The 12,351-nt window shown below is 33.8% G+C and overlaps 1 protein-coding gene across 1 annotated transcript in view; it reads left to right on the top strand.

The window, feature by feature from the left end:
• The window catches only part of LOC141484845 (multidrug resistance-associated protein 1-like), a 66,895-nt gene that overhangs the window by 47,660 nt on the left and 6,884 nt on the right, over positions 1-12,351 (top strand). Inside the window, exons 12-15 of the mRNA XM_074180370.1 lie at positions 3,599-3,822; positions 5,439-5,852; positions 5,974-6,281; positions 8,752-8,966. Coding sequence (XP_074036471.1) covers positions 3,599-3,822; positions 5,439-5,852; positions 5,974-6,281; positions 8,752-8,966 — 1,161 coding nt within the window. The remainder of the gene's footprint in view (positions 1-3,598; positions 3,823-5,438; positions 5,853-5,973; positions 6,282-8,751; positions 8,967-12,351) is intronic.

Below are 12,351 nucleotides of genomic sequence, written 5' to 3' on the forward strand. Positions count from 1 at the left end.
CTTTTTGCTTCGATAAGTTTGTTGGGGGATAAATTGGATAAATTGCAAAGGCTGCTTCTCAAAAGTTTGGAACACTGTTCCGAACCAGAAAACTGTACGCACCTCAGCAACTTTTGATGCTTTATCAAGCTCCGATCAGACCTTTTTTGTAGTAGTGAGGTAGGGGAGCATTGGGCACTTTTTTACATAAATATTAATAAAACTGTTATTTTTGATCATAATAAAATTTTTATTCCAAATATATTTAGCACACGTTTTTGGCAGTAACTATTGCTAAGAAAAGTTTCCGGTATTATCATTAGTCTGAAAGTTTCAAAATATCTTCTAACACATGTCCAAAGTGCCCAAACCTCCCGCTAGTCGGGAAGTTTGGGCACCCCTGTAGGGAGGTTTGGACACTGTATTTAATATGCACGATATTGCTTTACTATACTACTAGGCTTATGTATTATATAACATTGCTATAAGAAATTGTAATACAAACATTTTTTCTTATCATAGACTTTAGAAAAATTAAATAATGTGACTTAGAATCAATACTGCACGATGTTGGACTTTATTAAACGTATCTCATATTTGGTATGACCCAGAGAGGCTTGTCAAGTTTATATTTTAAGCTGCCACGTTTCATCCATGTCGTTGGTGTAGGTAATTTTGTCTTTATATCCTCCAGAGGAACGCTGACTACATCCTCGATGTCAGGGAATATAAACGTATTCCTTATCTTACTCGCTCTCATAAATTTGATAGTTGCCATGGAGTGACTAACCTCTTCGATTATTCCAACATAACGATAGACAGTTTTTTTGGTTTCAAATTTAACCCACACAAAGTTATTGATCTGGAAATTTCTATCCAGAACGATCACATCGTCTTCATCAAAATCTTCTTTCGATTCAACGAGGGCTTCGTCAGAAACGGAAACATTTTCTACTTCATCATCACTGCTAATCTTCCTGTTTTTCTTTGATTTGGAAGTAAATTAATCAGCAAGCTTTGGAAATGTTTTCTGTCCTGTATTGATTTGTTTGTTGATTTGTTTGTTGAGCTCTTTGAGCTTATTTTTTCTTTGTCTTTCTTTTTCCATTTCTATAAGTTTTTTTTTGGATGTGTCCGTCAATATTCTAGTTTTTCCCTCCTTCTCGGGCCGGCCTTCGGAGATTGTCTTACTAAATCAGGTGTTACATTCACAGTGCCCCTAGCCTGGCTTCTAGATGGAGATTCCAATTGAGATGGTCCAGTGACTTCCACATTTGAACTTGTACGATCCTCTAGACTCTTATTTTCTTCTGTCCATGACAGGTTGGTCTGAAATCGATTGTTCTGTAGGAACATTATCCTCTTCCGGCAAGCAGCAATCAGTAACAGAAGAACAAGCGAAATCCTCATCGGAGAAAATGTTTGAATTAAATGGCCATATGCCAGGTTTTTCAAATCCCCTTTGAATATTCTGAAACTTAAATGCAAGTGGGACGGCTTTTGCTGCTAATTTTGGGATTTCATAAATTGTTACCGTTTTGCCAGGACTGCTTACCATCCAATCTGTTACAACAGTGTTATAATAAGTTTTGAGTGGTCCATAGACCGTCAGGTCTAGGGGTTGCAGTTTATGGCTGCAGTGCGGTGGGAAAGTCAATAAAACAATGCCTGATTCTTTACAGAAATCGAGAACTGGTACTGAAACATGGCTCTCGTGATTGTCCAGCAGCAAAAGAACTGGCGAGCAAAGCGTTGGTTTTGCGTGTTTTGCGAAATGGTGAATATATTTTTAAAAATTTGGTGCTGTCATCCATCCTGAAGGATGTGCTGCTCCATCTGAACCAACAGGGCCATTATTTAGCATATATGTTTCGAAATTGACCCGTGGAAATATGAAAAAGGGTGGTATTGAGTTACCTAATGCATTAATACCGCAGCAAACCGTTACAAGCGTCCCTCTTTCAGCTGATGTTACTTGCCCAACTTGCTTAATGCCTCTGAGAGCAATCACTTTCTGGGTTCATTGTACTGTTGATAATCCAGTTTCGTCTATATTGTAAATAGACTCAGGGCCAAAGCGATGCCGTTTATATACAGTTTTATGATTTTCAAAAAAATCTCCGACATTTTTCTTATTGAACTTGTGGCCCGTGAGAGACTGGTAGCTTCTGGTGTCCTTATCGAAAGCAGAGGTTGTCTTTTAAAAAATCCCCTTATCCAATCTTTGGATGCAAGTTTCTTCTCTGTCCAGTTATCTGGTATTTTTTTCAATGGCAGTGGCGTATTCGTAAACCATTTCGCGTGCCTTCAGTTTTGGCAGTCCATGGTTTAGTTTGGACGATATTACAAGATATTCTGCAATTTTTTCTTCTTCATCTTTCGTGAATATTTGGGATGATATAAATTTGGAAGAAATATCTTTCACGGTGCCACCCTGCTTTATGTATCTTGGAAGGTTGGACCTGTATATATCATATTTAATCGCAGTAGTTTTAATTTTTCCTCCTTTAGAAATATCTTCCAATGCACGCAAAATAACAACTTTAGGTATTTCGCGTCGCTTATTTTTCTTTTTAAATGAAAACGGCATTGTCCTGAAAAGAAATGATTAACTATTCAATCCAATAGGCATAACAATAAAGCACAAAAGTATGTCACCAAACTACACTAAAAATAGAAGAAGCATTGGGCATGCTCATACCTCCCGCCTATCTGCATGCCCAATGCTCCCCATAACCTCACTTTTCAAATATATTTAAATAAGTTAATTTTTATCAAATGTTGAATCCTAACTGACAGGTAAATATAATTAATCTTTAATAAACACAAAAGAAGAAGATAACACAGATACTTACACTCTCTTGCAGATTTCTTTTTTATGATTCTTCAAATCACATACAAAATATTCACTTCTGTACGTAACAAACCGTTAGGCGCATGTAACTTGACAACTAAGTGAAATGACAGCTAACGCTTTCAATGAGCGGTGTTTCCAGTTATCAAACTATAGTGTTGTGGTAGAAAACAAAAAATATCTTGCATAGATTTTGAGAAATAAGGGGTGCCCAAACCTCCCAACTGACCAATGCTCCCCTACCTCCCTATTGTTCTGACGTATGGAGCTCCACCCCTAAACATACCCTGAAGCTACTGGATTCCATTCAGAAAAGATCCATTCGCCTGATCGGAGACGCGAACATTACTTGCAACCTTGGTAGTCTGGAACATCGAAGAAAGGCTGGAGATTTGTCTCTCTTTTATAGAAACTTTCACGGGAGGTGTTCGAGTGACTTGGCACATTTGATTCCACCATCATAAAGAAATATGCGACGGACTGTGGTTGCTTATCGTTTTAAGGTTCAAATCAGTACCCTAGAACTTCACTGTTTGAGATTTTTTTCATTTGGAGAACTGAGTTTATGTGAAATAAACTTTAATTCTGAATTCAATCTCCAGCGATTCAAATCCAACGTGAATCGCAACTTTCGCATAGGCACCGCTCTCAGAGCGCCTTAAGGATTTTCCTGTGATGCCTGTGTTTTGTCCTTGAAAAATTGCCTTGGTTGCTTTTTCATTAATGCTTCTTGTTTGACTATATTGTATTTTATTTTGTTTTCAGTCATCGCAGTATTGCTGTCTTCGCTCAGCCTTTATATAGGAACTTTAAATGCAGCCAAATCTTTACACAACGTCATACTCGCGAATGTTTTGAGGGTACCTTGTACAACATTTTTTGATGTTACACCAATAGGAAGGATCATAAATAGATTTTCCAAAGATGTCGATACTTTGGATAACGTTTTGCCCATGACTTTGGATGGATGGGTTATGTGCTTTTATGAGGTTAGTGATTTGTTTTATTTTGTTTCAAGGCAGTTATATTTGTTTTTGGTTTATATTACACGCTTTATATAAGCTTCACCTGTATGTATTGTATGTGTATATGTATGTGTGAATGCATGTTTGTATGTATGTTTGTTTGTTTGTAACTCTCGAGCTCGGGATCTCTATTGACAAAATTATCGATATTATTGCTTGATCTACTCGCGGGCAGATGGCGCTGTACGTAACCATCGACATTATTGCTTGATCTATTCGCGGGCAGATGGCGCTGTATGTAACCTCCTTGATTAGTTGTTCAAAAGAGAATCAAAATAAAAAATGGATTTTAAGAATTCTAAGTACTACAGATAAAATATGTCCTTGAGCTCCCACGCTTTTTTCACAATAATACTAGTATTTTTCTATCGTTATTGTTTTAAGCTTACTTTAAAAAAATATTCTTAACTTTTTATTTCGATGTTCTTTAAAAGCGTGTTTTTTAGTTTTTTAAAGTATATTTATTAAAACTTTATCAATCCCGTTACCAATTCAAGAACTTATTCTGCAATTGATTGAAAAAAATCTGAAGACCTAAGACTTACATTACAGCAATTAATAACTGAAATTTTTTTTGCAATGGATGTTTGTTTAGGAATTCTTTAGGTCTAGCCTTGGTAATTAACACAGATCTTAAAAGTAGGTAGAATAATAGCTCAGGTAAAAATTGTTATTTATTATTCTCCAGTCTTATGATTTGTTCCTAGATAAGCAAATAGTTTAGGTAATGAATTTATCATGCAGAAATTTAACAAGTATTGCTATAAAAATTTTAAGATGACTGGGGCAAAGTTTCAATTTCTATCTAAAAATATCCGTATAAGTAAAAATGTATCAGAAAAGTTAAACTCCATTATGAGTTTGTTCCTAGATAAGCAAATAGTTTAGGTAATGAATTTATCATGCAGAAATTTAACAAGTATTGCTATAAAAATTTTAAGATGACTGGGGCAAAGTTTCAATTTCTCTCTAAAAATGTCCGTATAAGTAAAAATGTATCAGAAAAGTTAAACTCCATGATGAGTTTGTTATGTATACATGAATTGATGACAATTAACCGAACTTGTTTTTTTAAAATAAAGAGGGATATCTGTCAAAAATAAGCAAAACGTTAACTTTATCTTAATTGCATAAAATTTGGCATATGGACACAACTTTTTCAAGTAACTTTTTGTTGAATTCGATCTAGAAATGCACTTTTTCAATTTTTTTCAAAAAAAAAGTTGAATTTGACAAACACTGAACGTCAGTGGGTCGCAGTTGGCCGCATCATTTCAAGTTAAATTCAAAGCACAAACAAGTGCCGAAGTTAAACTTCATTGAAACTTTTCGAAAAAAAAGTTTCCCACATGGTGCGCAATTATATATATATATATATATATATATATATATATATATATATATATATATATATATGTGAACCTACGACTTTGTAGGCACGTGTGACAGATACCCGACGGAAAAATAACAACTAACCCAGCTAATGCCGCGCATTACACTCAAAAATTACTGCTTTGCTCATTATTCTCCAATTGCTAAAGAATCAACAAACATTATAATTTTTATATATCATGTTTCAGGTCATAGGAACATTATTTGTGATAAGTTATACAACACCGCTCTTCATAGCAGTTATTGTTCCAATTTCTATTGTCTACTATTTCATACAGAGGTTTTATATTGCTACCTCAAGACAGTTGAAGCGTTTAGAATCTGTCTCTAGATCACCAATCTATTCACATTTTGGGGAAACAGTTTCGGGAACACATGCAATAAGAGCTTACAATGAACAGGAAAGATTCATTTTAGAATCAGAACGTAAAGTGGATCTCAACCAAATATGTTATTATTCTGGAATGATTTCTAATCGATGGCTGGCTGTTAGATTGGAAATGACAGGAAATTGCATTATACTTTTTGCAGCACTTTTTGCTGTTATTGCTAATAATCAGGCCCCTGGATTAGTAGGCTTGTCAATAACTTATGCATTAGAGGTAACATCTTTTTTTACAAGTTATATGAAACAAATTAATTATATTCAAAAATATTAATAATGAATGTGACATGTTTTACAATCCTTTGATGGTGTTTTAACGGGTTTTTCTCTTGATTTAGGTCACGCAAACCCTCAATTGGCTTGTTAGAATGACATCTGACGTAGAAACAAATATTGTAGCTGTAGAACGTATCAAAGAATATGCTGAAGCAAAACAGGAAGCTGCATGGGAAATCACAAATAAAAATCCACCAAACTCCTGGCCAGAAATTGGTTCAGTTGAATTTAAAGATTATTCTGTGAGATATAGACCTGGTCTTGATCTAGTTTTGACTAGTGTCAATTTCCACATCAGAGGTGGAGAAAAAGTTGGCATAGTTGGAAGGACTGGTGCAGGGAAATCAAGTTTGACTCTTTCCCTTTTCAGGTAACTTTTTGGTAGTCTTGTTTGGTACCTAATTTATATCAAAATTAAGAGAAATCTGAGAAAAACGATAACATAAAGAGTTTCATCGGAAACATCTGCAGATGACACTTCATGAAAAAAATAATTAGAAAATCATTCAATGCATTGATGAAGATCTAAAAATTGTATAATTGTTGAATAATCACAAATTAACATAGTAAAATCCTCATTTATGTTTATAACAAAAAGAACGTCAAAATTAATAAGAATTATATGGACATTCAATGGACAGAATATAATTCATTCCTGTATAACTGAAATTTTAGGTTTACTTTTTATATAATAAACGTCTTTTGAAAAATCATATAGAATACTAGCCAGCCGCCCCGGCTCCACGTGGTTGCAGTGCTGACATAACATAAATTCGCCCCCCGGAAATTCAAGAGCATTGAAAAACAATGATGCCAAGATAATTTTATATCCGACGACAGTCATTTTTTTTGTGGAAGAAAATCAGTTTATCATCGACCTTTTTTGGGTATTTTTTACCTTCCACAATCTGAAAAATATAAAAATTATAGTGGAGAACTTTATACAAGTGTAGAAGGGCAAACTTTTTAGTTCACCCCAATAAGTTACCGCGTAAAAATCAAAGTATTTTTCACAAAGAGAAATCTTCTATTTATCAGTAACTTGTCGTATTTAACAATTTTGCCTATCAAAAAAAAATTGTTAAGAAATAATACAATACTTATGTTTACGACAGATGTCAAAGAAGTAAAGAAATGAACAATCAAAAAGTAATAACTGCCAATATATTAGAATTTTTTTGTCCATTTCTGAAGACGGAGGCAGATTTTGACCTCCGAAACGTAAAGATAAGTATTGTATTATTTCCTATCAATTTTTTTTGATAGGCAAAATTGTTAAATACAAGTTACTGATAAATAGAAGATTTTTCTTTGTGAAAAATACTTTGATTTTCACGCAGTAACTTGTCGGGGTAAACTAAAAAGTTTGCCCTTCTACACTTGTATAAAGTTCTCCACTATAATTTTGTTTTATGGAAGCGCCTTTTTACCTGCGGTTGGCGCCTCAGTTGGAATATTTGAAAATCCTTTCGCATTTATAAGTATAGATTTTCGGCGTTCTATTTGAAATTCGTAATTATGTATTTCAAATTGATTAATTTCAGATTGATTCATTCAGAATTATATCATATTGAAACATGATGGAAAACCCTGCCTGACTTAGAGATGGCGATAGTTGTTTGAAAAATCAAAACAGTGAAATGGGGATCTCGATAAGAGATAGAGTGTCGGTGGCAAAGTTGCGTATTTTAGAGACCTATTCAATTATGTGAAAAAATCGAATATAGCTCTTCTGGTTCTTGAGATACACAGGAAAAACCAATAAATCCCAAATAATTTTTTTGTCTATATCTTCTTTATTCGCAGACATATTGAAAATCTGTCCACATTTTGCTATTGGCACTTGATGTGGGCTATCAGAATATGTCCATGAATCTTTTATATAGGGTGTCATCTGACTTGGGCCACCCCTATCTTTGAATTTCCGAATACGGACCTGCTAAATGATAAGACATAGAGAAACGAATTTGAATAGCCCTGTGTATATATATATATATATATATATATATATATATATATATATATATATATATATACATTACCTTTCGAATAAAATGTGACTTAAAAACGAAACAGTTTTTCCTGCAATAGAGCGCCAAAATGAAAAGTTAAGTAGCAAACACTCACATGTCTGAATTCCTTATGGAATTACCTTTTCAATGCTGTGTCACCCTTAGTACTTTCCCTATTCAAATTGTATGAGTGAACAAGGGGTGGGGAGAGAAGTATGACAGTTGAGGTAACGATAATATTTGTCCCTCTTGGATTTAAAAATGACGTGTTTTTGCATTATGTTCACAACACATGTGTTTTCAAGAATTCGTTTTCGGTGTCGTGTTAAGTCGAACCATAATTACAAATTTCGTCCTCCATTTTAGAATCTTGTTCGCCATTGTGAAGCCGCCATCTTGTTTTTTCCCCTAGAAAAACTCCATAAGGCATTGTCACCGAATTTATGTCAAATTAGCTTGCTAATGAAGTATCATAAATTTGGATTATCCGAGAATTCAAGTGATTCAAGTGATCACTTGAAAAAGCTTCTGTGCCAGCGAAACACGTTATATATTTTTCAAATAGTTTGTGGAGATCGAATCATGAGGTGTAGTTTTTGAAATTACTATGGATCTTCATCAAGTAACGGCCGAATCAATCAGAATAAAGTCATCATTCAATTGCTCTTCCACTTCCAAAGAAAGGAAGAAAGGAATCAATTTGAAAAAAGTAATTCTATACAAAGATGTGCAGATCATGCAAAGAAGTAACTTTCAAACATAAACTAAAAGAAAAGTTTGTGTCTGAATATTACTTCTTTACATGATAAATGAAAATTCTTGTTTCAGAATTATTGAAGCTGCTGCAGGTAGCATTTTTATAGATGGTGTCAAGATTTCAGAACTGGGATTGCACACCTTGAGATCTCGATTAACAATCATTCCCCAAGATGCCGTTTTGTTCTCAGGAACTTTACGTATGAATCTGGATCCCTTTGATCAATATAATGATGATGCAGTTTGGAAGTCCTTGGAGCACGCACATCTTAAAGATTTTGTGAAAGGTATGAATTAAAGAAACATCATTCGTATCATTTATTCCAGGTGTTTTTTTGCCAGATATAGAACAAGTTCTATATTTTTTAATGTAAAAATTGTTCGATACTTATGAATCTCGACTTTTTTTATGAATAATGATAGATAGTTTTCCAAGTTTTACCCGCAGGAATTAATAGTACAGACACTTTTGAAAACAGTCTTCATTTACATGCTCAAAAACAGACTCGATTTTGCAGAGGGTCATATATTAAACTTCAAATGTGTAGGTGGACCAGAATCAAATAAAAAAAATGTACTGAATTATTATAACATATTTCATTTATTTAATTACATAGTTATAAGCAGTGCGTAAATAACAAAATGTCTATTTCCAGCAACAAAGTCAAATCAATGTGGCATATGGTAATACTATTCAAAAAAAAGAATACATGGTAAATGAAATAAAAATTCAACAAGATGGTATTGAAGTATCAAACATAGACATGGCCAACAACTTCAATAATGAGTTCTCAAATTTCATACAGCCGCGAAATGTAGACTTCGATTACATGAATAGCAATATCTCAATATGCGAAAAATCAATGTTTTTGCGTCCACTAACGGAACCCGAAATTATACAGGGTCCTGCAACAGTGGCGCGGTGTTCCATATCTCTATATAGGAAGCAGATAGGAATCTAATTTTCAATTATATTACCTTATCGCTTGAGCTCGACAAAATAAAAATATTGGCGGTCACACAGGGTGTTCGATTTTTTCTGGGCGGATCCCAACTGTGTCTTTTTAAATGGCAACCTATATTTTTTATCGCTTTTTCGTTTCTTCATAGAAAATAAAATAAACTTTATGTATATCTGCACTTCGAAAATATTGACGGTTTTCGAGATATCTAGCATGACAGGTTTTTTTTTCCAATATTCGTTACTCAGAATATTTGAAATTATAAAGTGGTGCCAAGTCCAGTTGAAATTTTTTTTTGGTCGAATATTCTACATTGGTAACTCTCTCAAACGATATATCTGAAATCGACCTGTGATATACAGGGTATGAAAAACCGCTGGCCAAATATTGTAAATGAAAATTTGCAAAATCTTCCTTATATTAAATGGAACACCCTGTATATTATTGATCCATAAGAAGCGCCAACGAAACCTCTACAAATTTCATTAAGTATTCCCTATGGCTAAGTTCAATAGTTTTTCTTAAATGAGCATTTCTTTCGAAAAATGGTCATTTTTTCAAAGCGAAATCCATTTGACGACTGATAAAAATATACGAAAGATATCTTGTTTCAATTTTGTACATTAGAAGGTGTCCAAACAAATATTTTTTAACGAAATAAATGTATGTACCTATCACTTTTTGCTAAATGGAAAATTATTTTTTCATTGGATGCAGAATTTCACTCATAAATCGTGCAATATCAAACCAAACAAGTTAAAAGAAAGAAACATTATAAATAACTATTTTTTTCATGTTATTATATTCATTCAGAGCTTGAGTTCTAGATATTCAAATTTGTCAACTGGCAAATTACAAAACTACAAAAGGGAGAGTTTAATTAAGGTTGATAATGAAACTTTTATAAAATATGTTCAACATGTCTTCCATTTTCTTGAATGCAGAGCTGAAGTCTATGTTTGACTGCGCAAGACAGCTGGTGTAATGCTGCGAAAAGCATTCGTTATTCTAAGTCGCATATTTTCGGGAGAAGTTGGTGGCTCAACGTAAACCATATTTTTTATGTATCCCCATAAGAAAAAATCTAGTTTCGTCAAATCTGGTGATCTAGCGGGCCACCGTACAGGCCCATTCCGTCCTATCCATTTATTGGGAAATACTTCATTTAGATGATCTCTCACTTCTGCCGAATAGTGAGCAGGTGCACCATCATGTTGTAACCACATTCTATTGCGGAGGTCAAGAGGAATATCATCTAACAAACCTGGTAAATCATTTCGTAAGAAATTGAGATACATTGCACCATTCATATGTCCCTCAAAAAAGTATGGACCAATTACATATTCTCCAATGATGCCTCCCCAGACATTTATCGACCACCTATGTTGATAATCCACCTGTCTCAATAAGTGAGGATTTTCTGTCGCATAATAATGGTAATTATGTCGATTTACAAATCCATTTTTATAGAATGTCGATTCATCCGACCATAAAATATTATTGAAAAAATATTCGTTTCGACGAATTTTGTTCATGGCCCAATTGCAAAATCTCACTCTTTTCTCGAAATCAGCATACAGTAGTTCTTGATGTAACTGAACGTGGTATGGATGCAAGCGATGTTTCTTCAATACTCGTTGCACTGATCTCTCACTTATATCCACTATTTCCCCAATTTGTCGTTGACTCCTACTAGGATCTTCTTCAACAGTAAGAAGAACTTGCAATTCATTATCTTCATTAGTAGCTGGCTTGATGCGCTCATGTTTGGAATAATTAATAGATCCAGTTTCAACGAATCGTCCCAAGACCTTTCGGAAAGATCTTTCATCTGGATGCCTTCTATCTGGATACCGTTGAGAATAAATTCTACTTGCCAATAAACAATTCCTGTCTGATTCACCTAATATGAAAATCATATCAATCAAATCACTTTTTGATAACAACATTCTGATGAAATTATACCGACAGTTCAACTTCACGATTGACTAAAAATTTCAATATTCATTTGCAGCCAAATATTTTGTTCTGTCATTTGCCAGACTACTTGATTTCCAATAAATATTTCATTCGCTGAAAGGTTGTTTTAGACCGAAAGAATATGGCACAAATTCCGAGATTTTTGAAATTATTGTAACTATTCAAGAACGTCCATTTTGTGGAGTAATTCGCAACTTGTTTATCTAGCAACAGGTAATTTTAGGAATGAGCGATATTTTAAGGAAAGGGTATTTTTTGTATATTCTTATCAGTCGTCAAATGGATTTCGCATTGAAAAAATGACCATTTTTCGAAAGAAATGCTCATTTAAGAAAAACTATTGAACTTAGCCATAGGGAATACTTAATGAAATTTGTAGAGGTTTCGTTGGCGCTTCTTATGGATCAATAATATACAGGGTGTTCCATTTAATATAAGGAAGATTTTGCAAATTTTCATTTACAATATTTGGCCAGCGGTTTTTCATACCCTGTATATCACAGGTCGATTTCAGATATATCGTTTGAGAGAGTTACCAATGTAGAATATTCGACCAAAAAAAATTTCAACTGGACTTGGCGCCACTTTATAATTTCAAATATTCTGAGTAACGAATATTGGAAAAAAAAACCTGTCATGCTAGATATCTCGAAAACCGTCAATATTTTCGAAGTGCAGATATACATAAAGTTTATTTTATTTTCTATGAAGAAACCGAAAAAGCGATAAA

Source organism: Leptinotarsa decemlineata, unplaced genomic scaffold (genome assembly GCF_025532065.1).
Source record: "Leptinotarsa decemlineata unplaced genomic scaffold, Ldec_3_MD MMD2_tig00026294_RagTag_RagTag, whole genome shotgun sequence".
Classification (NCBI taxonomy): Eukaryota; Metazoa; Arthropoda; class Insecta; order Coleoptera; family Chrysomelidae; genus Leptinotarsa; species Leptinotarsa decemlineata.